Here is a 23,802-nt window from a genome sequence, read left to right as displayed (position 1 = left end):
GTTTCTCAAGAATTCTCACATTTGCATGACTGCTTAAAATGTGTATCAAATCATTAATGAGTCAACACAGTCAATTAATTTCCAAAACAAGAATAATCCATTCAGAAAGTTTTTTGAGAAAAGATATTTAACATTGGATATGCATGCATCTTAATATTTGATGACATGGGGTAGGGTCTCCCTTTTCTCCCTCCATTCCCTAACTGCCTGCCTCCTTCACTTCCAAATTACGTAACAGTTCAGAGGTGGGTGGCAGTGACTCCTGCAAGGGAGGGCTAGGGGATTGTGAGGACGAAACATCCCGGGGTAAGGAGGATAAGGGGCTTAGAAAAGAAGCAATCACAGGAACTTCCTTGGTGATCCAGTGGTTAAGAAACTGCAACGCTTCCAATGCAGGGGACAAAGGGTTCATGAAAGATATACATGAAAACACAAAATAGAAGCATAGATACATCCTGGCAGGAGGCTTCTAGAGAGCAGCACCTGGCTTACATCCAGCAAGAAAACAGCAACCTCAGTCCCACAACCTCACAATTTGCAGTAGCTTGGAAGTGTAGCAGTTAGTGAAATCTTCCCTGGGCAAGTCTTCACATGAGAATACAACCTGGCCAACAACTGGATTACAACCTTCTTGGACCCTCAGTAGAAGATACTGCTAAGCCATGCCCAGACTTCTGACACAAAGATAGCTAAGACAGAAAAAGATCTTACAAAGGCACAGTAAGACAAATACAAGGTTAAAATAAGTAACTAGTAGTATTATTCTGTAATGTATTATCTGGCAATATGTTGAAACATTTAAAAGTATATACACTGAAACATTTGAAAGCATATATATTGAAACATTTAAAAGTATACATATTGCTTTCAACTGGATTTTTGTTGCTCAGTAGTGTCTGACTCCTTGCAACCTCACAGACTGCAATATGCCAGGCTTCCCTATCCTTCACTATCTCCTGGAGTTTGCTCAAACTCATGTCCACTGAGTCGATGATGCCATCCAACCATTTCATCCTCTGTCACCCCTTCTCCTCCTGCCCTCAATCTTTCCCAGCATCAGGGTCTTTTCAAATGAGTCAGCTCTTTGCATCAGGTGGCCAAAGTATTGGAGTTTCAGCTTCAACATCAGTCCTGCCAATGAATATTCAGGGTTGATGTCCTTTAGGGTTGACTGCTTTGATCTCCATGCAGTCCAAGGGACTCTCAAGAATCTTCTCCAGCACAATTGAACTGGATAGATATCAGCGTATCACAAAAATGATCAACTATGATATTAAGACAATGGAAATTTCCTAGAAGCAAATTCTTTATCATTCTTCTGCCTCCATCCAATTCCTACAAATACCACACTATCACTGGTTCCAGTTCACCTTATGTGTATGTAGCCTTTTAGAAAGTGCAAAAGGCAGGGAAGTGGAAAGGATATGTTTTCCCTCCTGGAGGTATATCATTCTCTGAGGAAGAAAGCAGAAGTCCCCCTCAAGCTCTGTTGAGCCCTGACCTCTGTGGAAAATCACTGCTCTTCTCTAATCTTTTCATTTTAAAGATGAGAAAACGAGCTCACAGGAACAGACGTGCCAAAGATTAGCATGGTAGAGCCTGAATTAAAACCTATTTCCTGACTTTTTTTCACTCTATCACATCTCTATTAAAATAACAAGAAGACCCTGAGCTTCCTAAAGTTGTTTTTGGAAAGAGTCCAATCATATATTTTTAGAAAAGCTAAAATGTACAGATGCCTACACTGCAATTTCCTCCAAGCTGCCACTAATGATTTTTCTATTATTAAGAGCAAAAATAAACATACCGTGGTTGCTTGCAACAGCAATTCTGAAATAAATGGTAGTACAAGAGACAGCAACAGAATTTTTAAGTCTAAAGCTAGAGGGTGAGTTTGCTCTTCCTTACCACAAATTTCTATTTTACTATGTTAATTCATTAAGTTTAGAATACTTGTAAGTACCATCCTTCTAAGGAAAGACCTATGTTAATTACCCAAGGCACCCCCATACTAACTCTACTTAATTTTAACAGTTACTAAATACTGTTCACTCTATCCTATGGGGGAGAAGAGAAATAAACATACTTCTAAGCAAAAACAATATAGACAGAAGTGAGGAGACAGTTTCCAGTTTAAGTACACCAAGGGTATATCCAAAATAGAAAACAAAAGTAATACTCTGAAACAAAAGTTACCTGTAACTCTAGAACATTTTAATTCTAGAGAGCTTTAATAAATAAAAGGCCCCAGCTTCCAAATATCTATCCAAAAAAGGAATGAATAATGAATCCCATCAGAACTGGGGAAATTTTCTTTTTCTGTAAAGGAAGTGGAGGGATGAGAGCAGATAACCATTTTCTTTCAAAAAGATAAAGATAAAACACTGCTTCCTCAAATAACCACTCAGAATGTCACTTGAGATGAGTAGGCAGGAAGAATATAACTGTGTATTTGCCCTGTATACAGTATTGGGCAATTAAATGCCAACTTGGCTATTTAGGAATGGCTTGCTAAAACGTTGAAAAAATGAAAGACTTCATCCTTGTCATAGACTGCCACTTCAGTGGAACATTCGGTGCACATGACTGGGTGATAGATTTCTTCCACATCTGTCTCTGCCTCCTCCGCAGCACCTTCTTGGTTAGACCTCATCTTCTTACGGCCTCGCCTTTTCTTCCTGTTCTCTGGGGGTTTGTATCTCAGAATCTCTTCCTTGTTGATAGAACAATTCATTACAAACATTGCTCTGTATTGAGTTTTATATGATTCATGCCTAAGAGGAAAATGAAACGGAGAATTTGGATTTATGTTCTATTTTAATAGTTATACATTTAGATAAAAATTTAAGACTATCAAAAACTTACTGAAATACCAAACAAAGTTAAAACGTGAGAGCAAAACAAGAAATACAAAAACTTTTAAGAGTTATTTTAAGAACAGGAAGGGACTTGTTACAAAAATAGATAATAAAGAATGAATATATTCTACTGCTCTAAAGCTAACTTTTACCTCAGTAAAAAAAGTTTTTTATTTGTTCTTTCAACACAAAAAGACAAAAGTTGTTGGAAACTTGAGAGGTAATGTTTAAAAAATCTTTGACTGCATCTTCTCCTGTTGTGGCCTGAGACTCTGCCCTCCTCTCACTACAGGTAGTGCCATTTTGGTCACTATTTTAGTAAAAGCTACAGTTTTAAATGCTTAAAGAGCATCTAACTTCATAATGGCCATTCTTGGCTTCACTCCAATAGTCTAATGAATAAATAATGCTTTCTTTGTTCTCCTCAAATAACTTAATATTTTCCTACTTTTCTTGACTTAGTAAGTTACTTTCCTTTTCTCCGCCTTAAACCTCATACAACAGAAATATCTATTTGGCTAAAAACAGTGAAGTCAAGTTACGCCTCCATTGGTTCTAAATGCTGATCTTTTCCTCTTCCACCAACCATCAGGCTGGTGCTTCTCTAGGTGAGACCATAAAAATTACATTTATACTCCACCATATTGGAATCCTGTATTCATATGGAACACAATTTTTACCAAGACCAATTTCTACTGTTAGATCATGAAGCAACTTCTTTTGGGTATAGGAATCCTGTAACATAGCAGCATGGTTTAATTTAAAAGAGAAGCAACTTAAGTACAAAGGTACTTTACTTTTTCTTTATTTCCTACTCTAGGTGTCAATTTATATACAAAAAACTTAAGAGTTCAAATGGAGAGTACAAAAATTCATTGTTGCAGATGATCAGAAACCTCAAGTTAGCTAGTTAGAGGAAAATTACATCTGGCTACTCAGTGACTAGAACAAATCTACCACCGGCATCATCATTTAGTTTTAGTTAACCTGATTTGTAACACGGACTAAGTTAGACATTTATAAGGCTACTGGAAAAAAAAGGAGAGGAAAAAGGCAAGATTATATTTGGATTAATAGAATGATGGGGGTAAAAAAAATACATGATCTTCTCAATTGATGCATAAAAAGCATTTGAAAAATTCAACACTTTCATAATAAAAACACCCAAAAACTGATAGAAGGAACTCCTCAATATAATAAAGGCCATATATGAAAAATTCATAGCTAACATCATATTCAATGATGAAAGACAAAACTTTTCCCCTAAGACAAGGGAACAAGACAAAAAATACCTGATTTCACCACTTCTATCCAACTTGAAAGTTATAATAAGTGCAATTAGGTAAGAAAAAGAAATAAAAGGCATCCCAACTGGAAAAGAAGAAGTAAAAATCTCTGTTCACAGATGACATGATATTATATGTTTAAAGCTCTATAAAGATTACACAAAAAACTATCAGAGCTAATAAATTAATGCAGCAAAGTTGCAGAGTGCAAAATGAAGACATAAAAATCTGCTGTTTCTATACACTAGCAAAGAACAATCCAAAAGGAAAGTAGAATAGAGATTACCAGAGGCTGGGATAGGTACGGATGGAGAATGGTGACTTATTGACTAATGGGGAAAGAGCTCCTGTCTGGAGTGATGAAAAGTTCTGGAAATGGAGAGTCATGATGGCTGTACAATTGTACTGTAGTTCATGTCACTGAATTGTACACTGGAAGGTCAGGTACACACTGCTATATTTAACATGGATAACCAACAAGGACCTATTGTATATAGCAAAGGAAACTCTGCTCAATGTTATGTGCAAGCCTGGATGGGAAAGGGTTTGGGGGAGAATGGATAAATATATATATATGGCTGAGAGTCCCTTCACTATTCATCTGAAACTACCACAACATCGTCAATTGGCTATACCCCAAAACAAAATAAAAAGTTTAAAGTTAAAAAAAAAAAGGTTAAAACAGGCAACAAGGTAAGAGTGTCCATTCTCACCACTCCTATTCAATATATTTCTAGAAATCTTAGTCAAAGCAATCAGGTTAAAAAAAGAAAAGGTAACCAAACAGAAAAGAAAGAAGTAAAATTATCCCTGTTTCCAGATGGCATGATCTTATGTATACAAAACTCTAAAGATTCCAAAAAGAAAATGTTAGAACTAATAAATTCAGTAAAGATTCAGGATACACAAGCAATCAACAAAAATCTGTTGCATTTTCACTAACAACAAACTGAGAAATTAAGAAAACAATCTCATTCACAATAACATAAAAATAATAAAGCACTTAGGAATAAATTTAACCAAGGAGGTGAAGGATCTATACACTGAAAACTATGACAGTGGTGAAAGAAATTGAAGAAAACACAAATAAATGTAAAGATATCCCATGCTCATAGACTGCTACAATGTCCATGCTACCCAAAGCCATTTTATAGATTCAATGCAACCCTTATCAAAATTCCAGTGGCATTTTTCATAGAAACATAAAAAATTCTAAAGTTTGTATGGAACCATAAAAGACCTCAAATAGCCAAAACAATCTTGAGAAAGAAGAACAAAGCTAGAGGCATCACACTTCCGGATTTCTAACTATGCTACAAAGCTACAGTAATCAAAACAGTATGGGATTGGCATAAAAAACAGACTCACTGATAAACAGAATAGAACCAAGAGCCCAGAAATATACCCATGCATGTACCATAAACTAATATTTGGGAAGAAGTCAAGAATATTCAATGGGGAAAAGACAATCTCTTCAATAAATGGTATTGGGAAAACTAGATATTCGTAGGCAAAAAAATGAAATTGGACCCTTAACTTATACCACTCACAAAAATTAATTTGAAATAAAGACTAAAACTTAAAATTTGAAATCATAATCCTAAAAGAAAACCTAAAATAAAGCTCCTTAACACTGGTCTTGGCAATGTTTTGGAACTGACACCTAAGGCACAAGCAACAAAAGCAAAAATAAACAAATGGAACTACATCAAACTAAAAAGCTTCTGCGCAGCAAAGAAACAATCAACAAAATAAAAAAGCAACCTATGGAATGGGAAAAAATATTTGCAAATCATATATCTCATAGGGGGTTAATTTCCAAAATATGTAAGGAACTCAATATAAAAAAATCCAATTAATAAGCAGGCAAAGAAGTTGAATAGACATTTTTCCAAAAAAGACATACAAATGGCTAACGGCTATACACAAAGGTACTCAATATCACAAACCATCAGGGAACTACATATCAAAACTACTGTAAGATTATCACCTCGAAACTACAGTAAGATATCACTTCATAGAAGAGATATGATCAAAAAGTCAAAAGATAACAAAAGTGAACCCTTGTGTACTATTGGTAGGAGTGTAAACTGATACAGCCACTACGGAAAACAGTACAGAGGAGCCTCAGAAAGTCAAAAAGAGAACCGTCATATGACCTAGCAATCCCACTGTTGCGAATGGATACAAAGGAATGAAAATACTCTCTCAAAGAGACATCTGAGCCCTCACCTCAGCCAGGTGATCAAGGTCAACATTAACAGCCATGAACCATGTTGGTAGCTTGTTGCCGATGACATAATGAGATAAAAATGGCACTTTATTTCAGTGGTCTTCCTCCCAAAAACCCATCACAGCATTATTTACAATAGCTGAGATGTGGAAACAACATACATGTCCATCGACTGATGAATAAATAAAGAAAATATGGTATATACACACAATAGAATATTATTCAGCCATTAAAAAGAAAAAAAGAAAAAAATCCTGCCATTTGTAACAACATGGAGGGAGCTTGAAGGAATTATGCTAAGTGAAATAAGTCAGAAAGAGAAAGACAAATAGTGTATAATCTCACTTATATGTGAAATCCAAAGAAAACCAAACAACTGAACTCATAAACTTTGTGGGGGAGCCACTGTTCATCGCAGCACTGTTTATAATAGCCAGGGCATGGAAGCAACTTAGATGTCCATCAGCACACGAATGGATAAGAAAGCTGTGGTACATATACACAATGGAGTATTACTCAGCCATTAAAAAGAATACATTTGAATCAGTTCTAATGAGGTGGATGAAACTGGAGCCTATTATACAGAGTGAAGTAAGCCAGAAAGAAAAACACCAATACTAACACATATATATGGAATTTAGAAAGATGGTAACGATAACCCTGTATTGCGAGACAGCAAAAGAGACACAGATGTATAGAACAGTCTTTTGGACTCTGTGGGAGAGGGAGAGGGTGGGATGACTTGGGAGAATGGCATTGAAACATGTATAATATCATATGTGAAATGAATTGCCAGTCCAGGTTCCATGCAGGATACAGGATGCTCGGGGCTGGTGCACTGGGATGACCCAGAAGGATGGGATGGGGAGGGGGAAGGGAGGAGGGAGGAGGGAGGGGGGTTCAGGATGGGGAACACGTGTACACCTGTGGCGTATTCATGTTGATGTATGGCAAAACCAATACAATATTGTAAAGTAATTAGCCTCCAATTAAATAAACTTATAGTAAAAAAAAATGTTGGTGGGGGAGGGTAGATGGATGAAAGTGGTCAAAAGATACAGACTTCCAGTTATAATGATTAAGCTCTGGAGATGCATGTACAGCGCGATGACTACAGTTAACGCGCTGTGCTTAGTTGTGTGTGTGTGTGTGTGTGTGTGTGTGTGTGCGTGCGTGTGTATACATGCGCGCGTGCTTAGTTGCTCAGTCGTGTCCGACTCTTTGCAATTGCATGGACTGTAACCCACCAGGCTCCTCTGTCCATAGGGATTCAGGTAAGAACACTGAGTGGGTTGCCATGACCTCCTCCTGGGGATCTTCCCAACCCAGGGATCAAACCCAAGCTCCTGCTGTATTACATACTTGAAAAATGCTGAGAGTAGATCTTAAAAGTTTTCACCACACAAAAAAAGGAACTATGTGAAATGATGGCTGTGTTAACTAACCTTACTGTGGTAATCATCCTGCAATATATTTGAATATCTAATTATTACACTGTATGCTGCTAAGTCACTTCAGTCGTGTCCGACTCTGTGTGACCCCAGAGACGGCAGCCCACCAGGCTCCCCCATCCCTGGGATTCTCCAGGCAAGAACACTGGAGTGGGTTGCCATTTCCTTCTCCAATGCATGAAAGTGAAAAATGAAAGTGAAAAGTGAAAGTGAAGTCGCTCAGTCATGTCCGACTCTTCGAGACCCCATGGACTGTAGCCCACCAGACTCCTCTGTCCATGGGATTTTCCAGGCAAGAGTGCTGGAGTGGGGTGCCATTGCCTTCTCCGATTACACTGTATACTGTATACCTAAAGCTTATACAATGGTATATGTCAATTACATCTCAATAAAGCTGGGAAAAGATTTTTTTTAATTCTTAAATGGTCTAGCTAACAATAAATTGAATATTCAAATGAAATACTCTTACAGCAACATTTTTAAATGTTTAAAATGGTAAATTTTATGTTATCACAATAGAAAAAAAATGAGTCTATGTGAGAAATTTCATCATCCTAAAACATATATGCAGTTTTACTGAATCCTTATCAGCACTGGCAAGTACTTATTAGAAAGTACTACATATAATCAAAATTATTTCTATAAAGATCAGTCATGCAGCACAAGGGATATATGAGGACAGAACTTTATCAGAATCCCTAAGTACCTCGAAAGTCTATTTAAACAAGGACCACCAAGTGGTTTTATTTTCACGTGTGTGTGTGTATGTGTTGTTACCCTTTATCAGTTACCTTTGACAATCAAGACATAGTGTAGTCATGCAGGCAGGGCAATTCAAGACAGCATCGCTATTCGGAACAGGCTGCTGTTGTTGACGTGGTCGCTGTATCCCAAAACCATGGTAGCTAGAACAGAAAAAGAAAGAGGAAGGGTGAAGCACATTAAAGCCAGATCTTCCTTTATAATGCCACTTTCCAGTAAAAGAAATCAGTACCCTTTAGCTGCTGCTGCTGCTGCTAAGTTGCTTCAGTCGTGTCCAACTCTATGCAACCCCAGAGACAGCAGCCCACCAGGCTCCCCCGTCCCTGGGATTCTCCAGGCAAGAACACTGGAGTGGGGTGCCATTCCCTTCTCCAGTGCATGAAAGCGAAAAGTGAAAGGGAAGTTGCTCAGTCATGTCCGACTCTTCGCGACCCCATGGACTGTAGCCCACCAGACTCCTCTGTCCATGGGATTTTCCAGGCAAGAGTACTGGAGTGGGGTGCCATTCCCTTCTCCAGTACCCTGTAGAGAAACAGTTAATTCTAGGAATGGGGCACATAAGGTAGACCTGGAACGTCCTGTAGTGCCAGAAAGTAAGGTGGTGCTCAAAAGAGAAAAACAAAACCAAAAATCCATGAGACAATATGTTAAAGGGGCACAGGAGCCAACTCAAAGAGCCCCTGATGACTGAAATCAAAACAATTAGAGAAATGAAATAAAAGTGTTAAATTATAAGCAAAGTATAAATAAATACCCATGACTCCATGCTGACATAAATGACTTAATATGTAAATAAATGGGGGAGAACAGACACATCTCCCATATGTAAGAATTACAAATAATTTATGAAGATATTCTCCCCTAAAGGAGGTGGAACCTGACTCCTTAAGTCGAGGCTAAATATAATGACATCCTTCCAAACAGAAGGTACAGAAAGGTGTGGAAAGAGTAAATTTACAGCTGAGAAACTAAATCATGCTTGATAGTATGTGCCCTTGATACAAAGTGATGAAAACGGCACTTTACCTCTATGGTCTTTCTCACCAAAACCTCTAATTCCAGTCTGATCATGAGAAAAGCATTAGATAAATTCCAATAGAGGACCCTCCCACAATATTCCTGATCCATGCTCCTCAAAACTGTTAAAGTCATCAAAACCAAGGAAAGTCTGAGAAACTCATAGCCAAGAAAAGCCTCAGTAGACATGACAACTAAAAAGAGAATATGGATATTAGGATAAAAACTAAGGAAATGTGGGGGGATTCCCTGGCAGTCCAGTGGTCAGGTCGTCTTGTTGTTGGTGAGGGGGAGTAATAAGGAAATTCTCTGTATTACCACCTGAATTCTTCTGTAAATCTAAAAATTATTCTAAAAAAGTCTACTAATTAAACACACATACATCAATAAAGCTACTTTTAAAAAGCAAGTATTGTAAGCTCTAAGTGCCTAAGAATCTTAGTCTGTTTTGTTCCCTTTTGTATTTCAAGAGTCTGGAACAGTGTTTTGCATATAGTAAGTGCTCAACAAATATGCGCTGATTGAAAGAATAAAGTATGAATTTACTTAACAAAGACACTAAAGTGTAAAAGGATATATTCTTAAAAGGGGCTTATAGAAAACGTCAAAAAACTCTACTGCAAAACACAAAATCATTTGGCATTACTTCCTAAACTCTTTTTTGTGGGGAAAAATACTGAGAACATGTGGTATATATTTCATAATTGTTAAATACCTCCAAATGCTTGAAAAATTTCAAACCCCAAGAAAATAACTAAATTATTCATTCAACAGATAGTGAGTGTCCATATGACATTGTGCAAGATGCTTGGGATACAGCACTGAACAAGACAGGTATGATCACTGTCCTTGGGGTGCTTAAAATGTACTGAATTCATTATCTGAAGTGGGTTTCTGTGGTCTTAAAAGGCAACTACTACTTGACATAGGAATGTGAATAAGATACTAAGATGTTACTTCTCAAGATTATATAACAATGAAAATACATTCCATCTTAAGTCACTGACAACTTCTGTTACCAGAATCAGGAGCTAGATCATAAGCTCCTTAATTATTTCAACCGTGCTCATAGCACTTAAGATGTTCATTTCACACTGTAGGTATGAAAACTACTCATCACATAAATGCAAGAGGCAGCTGTAATTGGTGCATGGGTGAAACTGGGAGACGAAAAAAGGACAAAGTGGGAGAGTGGAAGCTAAAAGGTGGTACACAAAGACCCACACAGCATCACATTCCCTCTGGACTGGACAACTGTAGATTCCTGGGCCACACCCTCGATGAATCAAGACTTCCTGGAGTAGGACTCAAGGGTTTGCATTTCACTCCCACCAGGTGATTCTGAAGCTCAGGCAGGCTAGGGTAACATTAGGTAATAGTGATAAGCTTTCAGCTTTCATTTTTATGATAAATCGATCTTTATCAAATCAAATTTGAAATAGAGTATGGAGTTTCCTCTTGGAATGATGGAAATCATTTGAAATAAACATAGGTAGTGGTTGCACACCACTGTGAACACCCTAAATGCCACTGAACTGTTAACTTCAAAATAGTTAACATTATGTCATGTGAATTTTACCTCAACTTTAAAAAGTCAAATTTGTAAACATGATTCAAGTATTCAAATAGAAAACATAACATCCACTCTTAATCCACATAAACTCTTTTACTTTTGGCCATGCTGAGGCATGCAGCAACTTAATTCTCCAACCAGGAATGGAACCCGAGCACCCTGCAGTGGAAATGTGGAGCCCTAACCACTGGACCCCCAGGGAATTTCCCATATAAACTTTTAATCTCTAAGTAATTTTATACTGCTTATTTGAAAAGTCAGCTTTGTTTCTTGAAGGGAGAGACTTGACTAGCTACAGCAGTTTGAATTCAACAACAGTTTTTAAAAAATAAATGGTCTAAAGAATGTATATATGTATATAACTGAGTCACTTTGTGTACAGCAGACATTGGCACGACATTGTAAATCAATTATGTTGCTGATGTTCAGTCGCTGAGTCGTGTCCAACTCTCTGTGACCCCATGGACTGCAGCACACCAGGCTTCCCTGTCTTTCACTATTGCCCAGAGTTTGCTCAGATTCATGTCCATTGAGTCCATGATGCTATATTTCAAATAAAAATAAATAACCAATGGCCTGAGTGAAATTTGCTTTTCAAAATATTCAGTAGTTTTTTTCTCAAACTTTCTTTATGCACGACCCGGGTTTCCTGCATTACAGGCAGATCCTTCACCATCTGCAAAGTCCCTATAAACACACACACATACACTCAAAACGTGAGTACAGTGAAAATCATCTTTTAATCATTCTCCCTAAAGATGTGAAATATTAAATTTAAGTTCTTACCCTCTTCTCTGTGCATCAACCCAGGCCTGATCTCTGTTATCTTTTTCAGGATCATATAGTAATTCATCATTTGTTGGAATTCTGTGTTGTTTCTTCTTTTTTTTCTTGGTCACTTGTGCTAATTTTGAAAATGTTAAGAATATGGCTAAGTAGCATGTCTAAAATTCACACGTCTTTTACACAAAATGAAGAATCCTAAGGTATACGTTTTTTCTATTTTTCTAAAAAAAATTTTTTTAACTATTCCTCCAAATAAAGTTCAGAACCGAGTTCAAATAATGAGAAGTCAGAGTCTCAAAAAAGCCACTCAAATCAAATCAAGAATAGACACTAATTTTTTTTTTTTTTTGGCTGCACTGCTCGGCTTGCAGAATCTTAGCTCCCAGACCAGGGGTCAAACCCAGACTTCCAGAAGTGGAAGCATGGAGTCTCAGCCACTGGACCACCAGGGATTCCTTAGAAACTATTTTTGATGTCTTAAATTTTCCATACGTTCTCATACATAAAATGCTCCTGAAATCAGAACAAAAATGAGTGTGGGGGGGAACCACTATGATCATCTACGCACACTAGACCTACTTGAGCAAGTCAGTATTTATCCAACAACATATAAAAATATAAAATCATTTCTTTACCTTATAAATATGTATGTATTCCATCATAACTACTGATATAATTAAGTTAGTTTTAGCTCTTGTCATTATGCTCAACTTTGCTCAAAATTTACACAAAATCAGGGGCTTCCCTGGTGGTCCAGTGGTTAAGAATCTGCCTTGCAATGCAAGAGACACCACTTCCATCCCTCTTCTGGGAAGATCCCACATGCCGCAGAGCAACTAAAGCTTCAGCCCGGTGCCGAGAGCCTATGCTCCACAAGAGAAGCCACTGAAATAAGAAGCCCACTATAGCAACCAAGAGTAGCCCCTGCTCGCCGCAACTAGAGAAAGCCTGCACGCAGCCATGAAGACTCACTACAGCCAAAAAAAATTTTCTTAATTTATACAAAATCAATTTCAAAGAACAGAGAGGTTGATTAAAAAAAAAAAAAATTGTTTCCCTAAGCAACAACTTAGGGAAAATTCTACAAGAGAGTAAAACCTAGAAACTATCTGCAGTCGTGAAAGCAAATGCTGCTGTGCTAAAGAACGCTGAAGGAAAAGGAGGCCGAGAGCCTTGAGGAGAGAGCTACTGAGTCAGGACTCTCCTCTCCCCAGATGCGCCTCTGCACGCTGCCCTAGTCCCAGCCCTCAGGGGTATGTGCTTCCATCTGCTCTACACACAATCCTGCTTTTGTTTTCACATCAACTGCCTGCAATTGCTTAAAGGATAAAACTCAAAGGGAAAACCTAATATCAAATTGCTAGGTAAAATTTCTTTCATAAAATATAACTGCTAAACCTGGCAAACATGTTCCTTACCTGCTTTGTCTTCATCTTCAGAATCAGAATCAAAATATATATTGTCATAGTACTTTGTCGGAGCTGTTCCAACTATCCCATCTCCTGAAGACCCTAGTCAAACCATAAAGGAAGTTTAAAGACTAAAAGATACAGAATTGACAATATATAAAACTCCATACATTCTTCCATCACTTCAAATGGCTGTCAGCTCGTTCCTAATTTCATTTCAGTGGAAAAATACTTTCACATCAATGACTTACTGGAGTCAATGACTTAACTGTATTTCTGTGCCCTATGCAATTACAGAGAACTCGTCGTCGAATATGTGTTCCAAATCATGAGAAAATTATTCTTCCTCTCTTGCCAGAAAGAGACTGAAAGCACATATGATAATGATAAAAGCACATCTAATAAAACAAAATAGCCATATTTTCAAGTTACCAGCATATGCAGTATACTGTAGAGAACAGGAAATAAACATCTTGTTTTAAGGGGCTTTAGAAAAAAGAGGATAAGAGCTCTACAGAGTCAGGAGGAATGAGTCGAGGACATGTTCTTCCTCTCCTCAGTAGTGCCTAGTGCCGTGACATTTCCTATACTTCTGTCATCATATGCGTACATCCTTAATTCTTCCTCTTAATTAATATCTGCCCTTGCTTTTATCATTATCATATATTCTTTCAATTTTTAACAGTTAATATATAGCCTAACAATATGGAAACCAATACTGAGGAGTCCTGCTTTCACAAAACAGTTTTCAAGTCAGGTACATTTTATATAACAGACCATGCACCAAAATTAAGTATATTTCATTACTTACTAAAATAAGACAGGAATTTGTGGTGACACATTGCTCAATCTGCTAGATCAGTGTTATATAACCTAAAAAGTACTTCTGTAAGCTAATGTGTCTTTCTTTCTTTATCCTAGGGTAAAAAGTACAAAAGGAAATCATATAAGTAAACAATGCTTAACAGTCTCTTTCCGGCACCACAGGAAAATTCTGCACTAGCAGTGAAAGAAAAGTACGCTCAGACTGCCAAGTACATTTATTCATTCACTCAAGACGTGTTTACTGGGCACTGACTGAAAGTGCTGGGGACACAACAGGATGCAAATAAGGGTCTCTGCCATCATGGAGCTTAGAAAAATATCTATGTGAAAATCTAACTAAAAGTTTACCTGTTTCTAGAGAAGATAACTTGTCCTCCATTGTTTTTATGGTAGAATTTAATTCAGCTTCCATTTCTTTTTCAAATTCATCTTCACTAGAGGATTCACTTTCCCCAGTAAGGCATTCTCTGATAAGTTTTCGTTTTTGGTCAGGAGTCCCATGTAAAAGCACATCCACCTCATCTTCAGAACTAGAACATATTTAAATCACAAAGAACATGAATATTAAAGTATTAAAATAACTTAAACACCTATCATCCCATTGCCCAACAATTTTAAGTTTCATAAGGTTGCACTGGATTCAGCTGTCATTACATACAGCTCTTCTGACTTCAACCATTTCTGCATATTTCCAAACATATTTTTTAATGTCTGCATACCATTTCCCCTTGCAGATGCTGTATAGTTATTTGTCCTTGCTATTAAACACATACAATGAATAACTCTGGATATATAATTTTGCTTCTGTTGATTTCCTTAGGTTAAAAGTCTAAAATTAGACACAAACATCTTTCTGACTTCTGGAATTATCACACTACTTTTCAAGTGTATTGCACCAATTTGTAATTCCATCAGCAATGAAAATTTTACTGGGCATTTATTTTAAAGTCTGGACACTTAAATAAAACTTAATATATGTAACAGACAGCTAATATATCCACACAAAGTGTTAACAGTAAGTAAATATCACAGTTTAAAAGGCACAGTGCTACAGAGAACGATAAAAAGAGAGAGAGAGACCTAAAATATATTCCAAATTCTCCTGAGCAATTCATGCCAATTTGGCCTTTTGTGCCTGGGTTTCCCCATCAATAGCGGTATGGAATTAAACCAGGTATCAGAAGAAATGAAATGTTATCAAGATGAAATGCCTAAGACATTTCTAATACAGTCAATAGTACATATATAATGTTCAATTATTCATGGTCTGATGAACAGTTACAGACTACTCATGGGTTTTGCTTCACTATTTTTCTCTTCTATTAACACACCAGAAGAAGGTAAATAAGAATAATACAACTCATGCCAATCAATTTTGCTAATGACAGAGGCCTTATCCAGATTTTACTCCCAAGAAAATTCCCCATCCTGACCAGCATGCTCCCTTTCTCCATCACCTCTATATTCACTCAGGTTCTCTTATCTCTGCCTGTACCATCAAGGCCTAAGGATCTCCAGGCCTCAAAACTCTTCTGCTTCCTTCCACCCTGAACCCTGATGCCAGCATATTATTCCTAAAGAACTCTTATCACATCACTACCCAAATCCAAAAGAAAGTCATCCATGACCCAAACTCTGAGTACAGCATTCAAAAGAATCTTCCACAATCTGGTTTCAACTTATCTTTTCAGGCTTCTCTTTCACTATTACCCTTGAACTATCACAGTACTCTTCAACTGGGGGCAATTTTGCCTCCTAGGGAACATCTGGCATAGCTAGAGAGATTTCTGATTGTCACAACTGGGATGTGGGAGGAGGGGTTACTGGCATCTAGTGGCATATTTATTGCCTACTGTAAAAGGTGCATTCTCCAAGCCCAAGTGGTCCTCAGCTATGATACCAACCCACTGAACATGCAGCAGCCATCTGGGCCTCTCCATGTAACTCTATAGATAGGAGTTGGAAGCAAGAGCAACCAACACAAACGGGATGCTCAGACTGCTTGCTCTACCATGAGGTGTCTCTCACTCAGGAGAGTCACGTGTTCTGTCAGCTTCCATGAAACGGTAACAGGCGATAAAGGAGTCACTTCTAGAAAGAGGAAAATCAAATCCTGACAGACACCTCTTAAACACCTCTCTAACACAATTTCCCTTTCCAAAACAAGCATTGGATTCAGCAGGCAATACCACCTAATAACACTGTTTTGTTTTCAAAGTATTTATATTTACAGTTACCTTACCAGTGGCAACTATCACAGGAATATAAAGTCTCCTTACAAATATTTAACTACATGGGAATTCCCTGGTGATCCAGTGGTTAGGACTGTGCTTCCACTGCTGGGGGCCCAGGTTCAATCCCCAGTTAGGGAACTAAGATCCCACAAACTATGAGCCAAAAAAAAAGGCGGCATTTAACTACAAAAATGTAAATTGACTTAAAGAAAAATATTAAATAAATAATGAGGGTGAATACGGGGATGATAATGGAAGAATAACTCAAGTTCAGCAAACACTGAAACCAATCAAACTGAATTACTAATTGAGACCTACTTTCACAGACTGGGCCCCTAAGTGAAACTCTTCATAAGGGAATCCTGGAATCCATCCTCACTTCCCACAACAGAAATCTTCACAGCAGTCTGATCTCCCATCCTATAAACCCTCCCCAGGATAGTATGAAGAAGCACTGTGATTAAGAGAAAAAGTTTCACAGAAAACTAGTCGGACAGAATGTTTTAAAGTTTATGAACAGGATCTGCTGACAGCTTTTAAAATGGCTAAACTTGCCTGGAAAATCTCTAGCCAACATAATTGCGAGTTTCCCCCAGGTAGGATTAATCCCTTCCTTCTGGAAATTCCCGCGGAACTTCATCTGTAACTATCCCAGGTCATCTTTTTCTACAGCGCTCTTCTGCAATACACGTTTATTTCCAAGACATATATCTCACAAGATACATATCTATCTTATGTCCCCTACTTTACCGTTAAACCTGTCAAAGACAAAAATCTTATGTCTGATCTCTGTAGCCCACAGCAAGCATACAACAGATGCTCAAAAAAAAAAAAAAAAAAGTTAATTATCCCCTAATTTGTTTATGGCAGTTTAATCTTCATGATGTTCAATTCACAGTAAGTCCCAAGTGCCTCACAACAAACTCGCGATATGCTTATTATACTTTATTGTTAAAAACGAGGGACTTGACCTCAGTCACAGTACTGGTAAGCAGCAGAAGCAGGATTCGACCTCACAGCTTTTGATTCTTACGCGCAATTCCAGAATATGGACTATGGCCCTCCCCTGCGCCAATTTCGATCCTGCCTCCCCTGTGACTGCAAGACCTCACTAGAACCCCCGGCGGAGTCCACAGACGACAGTGGGGTGGGAAAGGGTCCCGAACCGCTGGCCGGAGTATCCGCACGGGCCCGGCAAGCGCGGCGAGTCGAGAGGCTGTCTGACCTTGGTCCGAAGCCTCGGGGACCGGGGAGTGGCAGGGGGACGGGGCGGGGCAGGGGCCCACCTGCTCAAAGCCGGCTCCTCGTCGCTAGGCTCCTCAACTGCGTACGGATCATAGTCGTCTTGGAAGCGGTTCATAGCGGCCGGCCCCTCCGATACCATCCACAGGCGTCTGCCGAACGACTGTTTACTCCGCAGGTCCCTTCCCTAAAGTGCTCCGACACAACTTCCGCCCGCACTTCCGAGTCCTTTATGCGCGCCTGCGCGGATAGTTCCAGCGAAGGGCTGGTACGGCAGGCGGGTCCCGAAGACCTGCTGCTCCCCTTCGCAACAGGAATACGTTCCTATTTGGAAACATACGAAGCCGCTACCTTATTACTGGAAGTTGCAGTCAGCACCCTCATAAGTGGCAGTATGTGGGATGAACACTGCACGTGCCGTGTTTCACGTTGTGACGTGAAAAACCAGAAATCTATATGCTGAGGGACTTGTAGCCTTAGATCAGGGCCAGTAGGTCTCCAGACACTAGCATTCAACGTCCTTCCAGCCTCGTCGCCTGAAACCCTTCTGCCTTTTTTTCTCGCGCTGCTGCCTTGCTTTCACAGTTCTCCCTTCTCAGTCTGACTTCGCCCTCATCTGTCTTCCAAAAAGTTGCTAAGCTGTCATTCCATTCAGTTCAGTTCAGTCGCTCAGTCGTGTCCGACTCTTTGCGACCCCATGAACCACAGCACGCCAGGCCTCCCTATCCATCACCAACTCCCGGAGTTTACTCAAACCCATGTCCATCGAGTCGGTGATGCCATCCAGCCATCTCATCCTCTGTTATCCCCTTCTCCTCTGCCCCCAACCCCTTCCAGCATCAGGGTCTTTTCCAGTGAGTCAACTCTTCGCATGAGGTGGCCAAAGTATTGGGAGTTTCAGCTTCAGCATCAGTTCTTCCAATGAACACCCAGGTCTGATCTCCTTTAGGATGGACTGGTTGGATCTCCTTGCAGTCCAAAGGACTCTCAAGAATCTACTCCAACACCACAGTTCAAAAGCACCAACCTGCCATTACTTACGTCCTAATTTGCCTTTCTTGACCTCTTCTTAGTCCCGACCTTTTCTCAGCCCTTACCTTACGTCCGCTGGATATGTGAGAGGAGACAGATGACAGCGTCTTGACTGTGAGACCGTTTCTTCTGTTTCTCTACCAGCCTATACTCAAGCGTCTGCCCCCTTAGGGACAAGTGACCCCTCTTAGTGATCCAATTCAGATGACTGCTCTGTCTTATTTAATCCTTGCCCTTTCCTCTGATACTTTGTCGGATTTCCTCTTGCTTGGCTAGATACCTCCGCCTGCTGCAATTCAATCAATGTAGCACCAGACCGGCACAGCATCTTGCACCCCATTTCTATGCCTCAGCCAAAGCTACTTTTGACTCACTTTCTGCTCTTACCACTTCATGACATCCTTAGAGTTGCCATAGACTGAATGTCTTGGAATCGATTGGACTCCTTTGTCCCTCCTTTGCTGACAAAGGGCTGTCTAGTCAAAGCTGTGGTTTTTCCAGTTGCCATGTATGGATGTGAGAGTTGAACCATAAAGAAAGCTGAGCGCCGAAGAATTTATGCTTTTGAACTGTGTGGTTTAAAAAATCTCTTGAGAGAGTCCCTTAGACTGTGAGGAGATCAAAGGAATCAATCCTAAATGAAATCAACCCTGAACGTTCATCGGAAAGACTGATGCTGAAGCTGAAGCTTCAATACTTTGGCCACCTGATGCGAAGAGCTGACTCACTGGAAAAGACCCTGATGCTGGGAAAGATTGAAGGCAGGAGGAAAAGCAGTGAGAGAGGATGATGAGATAGTTGGATGGCATCACCGACTCAATGCACGGGTTCCAGCAACCCTGGGAGACTGTGAAGGACAGGTAAGCCTGGCGTGCTGCAGTCCATGTGGTTGCAGAGTCAGGCACGACTGAAACAGTAAGTGATTTTTATAGATATTATATTTGTCTTCGTCTGATCTGCTTAGTATAACCTCTAACACCTATTCAGTTCAGTTCGGTTCAGTCGCTCAGTCGTGTCTGACTCTTTGGGACCCCATGGACTGCAGCCCGCCAGATCTCCCTGTCCAACTCCCGGAGTTTACTCAGACTCCACGTCCACTGGGTCAGTGATGCCATCCAACCATCTCCTCTTCTGTCGTCCCCTTCTCCTCCCGCCTTCAGTCTTTCCCAGCATCAGGGTCTTTTCCACTGAGTCAGTTTTTCACATCAGGTGGCCAAAATACTGCAGTTTCAGCTTCAGCATCAGTCCTTCCAATGAATATTCAGGACTGATCTTCTTTACGATGGACTGGTTGGATCTCCTTGCAGTCCAAGGGACTCTCAAGAGTCTCCCCCAACACCACAGTTCAATTCTTCAGTGCTCAGCTTTCTTTATAGTCCAACGCTCACATCCATACATGACTATTGGAAAAACCATGGCTTTGCCTAGGTGACCTTTGTTGGCAAAGTAATGTCTCTGCTTTTTAATATGCTGTCTGGTTGGTCATAAGTTTTCTTCCAAGGAGCAAGCGTCTTTCAATTTCACCGCTGCAGTGATTTTGGAGCCCCCCAAAATAAAGCCTGTCACTGCTTCCATTGTTTCCCCATCTATTTGCCATGAAGTGATGGGACCAGATGCCACGATCTTAGTTTTCTGAATGTTGAGTTTTACGCGAACTTTTTCTCTCCTCTTTCACTTTCATCAAGAGGCTCTTTGGTTCTTCTTCGCTTTCTGCCATAAGGGTGGTGTCATCTGCATATCTGAGGTTATTTCCCGATTTGGAACCAGTCTGTTGTTCCATGTCCAGTTCTAACTGTTGCTTCCTGACCTGCGTATGGATTTCTCAAGAGGCAGGTCAGGTGGTCTGATATTCCCATCTCTCTGACTTTTCCAGAGTTCGTTGTGATCCACACAGTCAAAGGCTTTGGCATAGTCAATGAAGCAGAAGTTTTTCCTGCAAGTCTTGCTTTTTCCGATGACCCAACGGGTGTTGGCAATCTGATCTCTGGTTCCTCTGCCTTTTCTAAATCCAGCTTGAAGAGCTGGAAGTTCAGGGTTCACGTACTGCTGAAGCCTGGTCTGGAGAATTTTGAGCATTATTTTACTAGCGTGTGAGACGAGTGCACTTGTGCGGTAGTTTGAGCATTCTTTGGCATTGCTTTTCTTTGGGATTGGAATGAAGACTGACCTCTTCCCGTCCTGTGGCCCCTGCTGAGTTTTCCACATTTGCTACGCCAGCACGTTCACAGCATCTTTTGGGATTTGAAATAGCTCAACTGGAATTCCATCAACTCCACTAGTGAAGGTCCTAAGGCCCATCCACTTGACTTCGCATTCCCGGATGTCTGGCTCTAGTTGAGTTTGAGTGATCACTGCTGCTGCTGCTGCTAAGTCGCTTCAGTCGTGTGCGACTGTGTGCGACCCCATAGACGGCAGCCCACCGGGCTCCCTCATCCCTGAGATTCTCCAGGAAGAAACGCTTGAGTGAGTTGCCATTGTCTTCTCCGAGTTGAGTGATCACACCATCTTGATTATTTGGGTCGGGAAGATCTTTTTTGTAAACACCTGTTCAAAGTGCTGTAAATTCAACAGAGACCCTTTTCCCACTTGCCTGGGTAATACTGACATAAAACCACACTAACCTGGAAAGGGATTTGATTTAGGTCATACCTGAATGGTCTAGCGGTCTTCCCTACTTTCTTCAATTTAAGTCTGAATTTGGCAATAAGGAGTTCATGATCTGAGCCACAGTCAGCTCCCGGTCTTGTTTTTGCTGACTGTATAGAGCTTCTCCATCTTTGGCTGCAAAGAATATAATCAGTCTGATTTCGGTGTTGACCATCTGGTGATGTCCATGTGTAGAGTCTTCTCTTGTGTTGTTGGAAGAGGGTGTTTGCTATGACCAGTGCATTTTCTTGGCAGAACTCTATTAGCCTTTGCCCTGCTTCATTCCACATTCCAAGGCCAAATTTGCCTGTTACTCCAGGTGTTTCTTGACTTCCTACTTTTGCATTCCCGTCCCCTGTAATGAAAAGGACATCTTTTTTGGGTGTTAGTCCTACAAGGTCTTGTAGGTCTTCATAGAACCGTTCAACTTCAGCTTCTTCAGCATTACTGGTTTGGGGCATAGACTTGGATTACGGTGATATTGAATGGTTTGCCTTTGAAACGAACAGAGATCATTCTGTCGTTTTTGAGACTGCATCCAAGTACTGCATTTCGGACTCTTTTGTTGACCATGATGGCTACTCCATTTCTTCTGAGGGATTCCCGCCCACAGTAGTAGATATAATGGTCATCTGAGTTAAATTCACCCATTTCAGTCCATTTTAGTTCGCTGATTCCTAGAATGTCGACGTTCACTCTTGCCATCTCTTGTTTGGCCACTTCCAATTTGCCTTGATTCATGGACCTGACATTCCAGGTTCCTATGCAATATTGCTCTTTACAGCATCGGACTTTGTTTCCATCACCAGTCAGTCACATCCACAGCTAGGTGTTGTTTTTGCTTTGGCTCCATCCCTTCATTCTTTCTGGAGTTATTTCTCCACTGATCTCCAGTAGCATATTGGGCACCTACTGACCTGGGGAGTTCCTAATTCAGTATCCTATTATTTTGCCTTTTCATACTGTTCATGGGGTTCTCAAGGCAAGAATACTGAAGTGGTTTCCCATTACAGACTGGTTCCAAATAGGAAAAGGAGTTCATCAAGGCTGCATATTGTCACCCTGCTTATTTAACTTCTATGCAGAGTACATCCTGAGAAACGCTGGACTGGAAGAAACACAAGCTGGAATCAAGATTGCCGGGAGAAATATCAATAACCTCAGATATGCAGATGACACCACCCTTATGGCAGAAAGTGAAGAGGAACTAAAAAGCCTCTTGATGAAAGTGAAAGAGGAGAGTGAAAAAGTTGGCTTAAAGCTCAACATTCAGAAAACGAAGATCATGGCATCCGGTCCCATCACTTCATGAGAAATAGATGGGGAAACAGTGTCAGATTTTATTTCTGGGGGCTCCAAAATCACTGCAGATGGTGACTGCAGCCATGAAATTAAAAGACGTTTACTCCTTGGAAGGAAAGTTATGAGCAACCTAGGTAGCATATTCAAAAGCAGAGACATTACTTTGCCGACTAAAGTCCGTCTAGTCAAGGCTGTGAAGAAGGCTGAGCGCCGAAGAATTGGTGCTTTTGAACTGTGGTGTTGGAGAAGACTCTTGAGTCCCTTGGACTGCAAGGAGATCCAACCAGCCCATTCTGAAGATCAGCCCTGGGATTTCTTTGAAAGAAATGACGCTAAAGCTAAAAGCTCCAGTACTCTGGCCACCTCATGCGAAGTGGAAAAGTGATGCTGGGAGGGATTGGGGGCAGGAGGAGAAGGGGACGACAGAGGATGAGATGGCTCGGGGAGTTGGTGATGGACAGGGTGGCCGGGCGTGCTATACGTCCTGGGGTCGCAAAGAGTCAGACACGACTGAGCGACTGAACTGAACCCGAAAGGCGATAGGCGTTCTTAAAAAAAACTAACTACAACTGGCAGTACAACTAAGCACATCAGCGGACCGCAAGATACAACTTTTCTGGCCAATTATCAGTACGGCAAACCACGAAACACAGCAGCACAACAACCCAACAAAAGAAACACAAGCGCAGGGGCCACAGAGGCAGTAAACTATGTCCCTACTTCGCTTCGTCTGTTTTTGGTAAACCACGTTAACCAGGGGAAAGCGCGAACGCAGTCCCCCACTACCACAAATTATGCAGTCGAGTTTCCCACATTTGGGGAAATCGCAGGGGTCAGCACATCCGGAGTGCAATGGATAAGCCTCGCCCTGGGAAAACCACCTTCGTGATCATGGTATCTCCCCTGCCAGGTAAGTATGAATTGCCGCCTCCCCACCGCCCAACACGCTCGAGCTCGCCCCACTCTGCACGCACGGTCACTTCCCTCGCACCACCCCCGCACACTCAGCCCCTGCGCGCCCCTCGGCCCGGCCTCGCCCACCCGGGGAACAACCTCAGGAACCTCCGCGTGTGCACACGCAGGACACCGAGGCCCGGGAGGAGCGGGACCAGCAGCCTCTGCGCGCGGCTCATCTACATACGCCAC

The 23,802-nt window shown here is 40.7% G+C and overlaps 1 protein-coding gene and 1 non-coding gene across 3 annotated transcripts; both read right to left on the bottom strand.

Moving 5' to 3' along the window:
- Positions 1-117: 117 nt before the first annotated feature.
- Positions 118-17,910, bottom strand: LOC120875097 (E2F associated phosphoprotein). Of its 2 annotated transcripts, XM_040256776.1 has the most exons (6): positions 17,721-17,910; positions 14,549-14,730; positions 13,385-13,477; positions 11,967-12,084; positions 8,620-8,733; positions 118-2,774 (listed from the first exon to the last, which is right to left on the bottom strand). In XM_040256776.1, the coding sequence occupies exons 1-6, from the start codon at positions 17,816-17,818 to the stop codon at positions 2,498-2,500; spliced, it is 882 nt and encodes a 293-aa protein (XP_040112710.1). In that variant the 5' UTR covers positions 17,819-17,910; the 3' UTR covers positions 118-2,497. The 2 variants fall into 2 exon arrangements, with proteins under 2 accessions (XP_040112710.1, XP_040112711.1); XM_040256777.1 differs by lacking the exons at positions 118-2,774; positions 11,967-12,084 and having other exon boundaries at positions 8,663-8,733; positions 17,721-17,894.
- Positions 17,911-23,410: 5,500 nt separating this feature from the next.
- Positions 23,411-23,574, bottom strand: LOC120875802. Its single transcript, XR_005724096.1, has one exon. It is a non-coding gene; the product is annotated as a U1 spliceosomal RNA (small nuclear RNA).
- Between the last annotated feature and the right edge of the window lie 228 nt (positions 23,575-23,802).

This window comes from Oryx dammah, unplaced genomic scaffold, assembly GCF_014754425.2.
Source record: "Oryx dammah isolate SB20612 unplaced genomic scaffold, SCBI_Odam_1.1 HiC_scaffold_16, whole genome shotgun sequence".
In the NCBI taxonomy this organism is placed as follows: domain Eukaryota; kingdom Metazoa; phylum Chordata; class Mammalia; order Artiodactyla; family Bovidae; genus Oryx; species Oryx dammah.
The sequence above is the reverse complement of the archived record's forward strand: the minus strand, read 5'-3'. Positions and strand labels throughout refer to the sequence as shown.

What these genes read in the sequence shown, in the direction of transcription:
- LOC120875097 (XM_040256776.1), bottom strand. Translation starts at nt 17,818, where the DNA reads ATGGTATCGGAGGGGCCGGCCGCTATGAACCGCTTCCAAGACGACTAT. An exon ending in GAGGAGCCGGCTTTGAGCAG is followed by an intron (nt 14,731 to 17,720) that starts GTGGGCCCCTGC and finishes AATATGTTCTAG; the next exon opens with TTCTGAAGATGAGGTGGATG. An exon ending in TGAAGATGAAGACAAAGCAG is followed by an intron (nt 12,085 to 13,384) that starts GTAAGGAACATG and finishes TTTCAAAATTAG; the next exon opens with CACAAGTGACCAAGAAAAAA.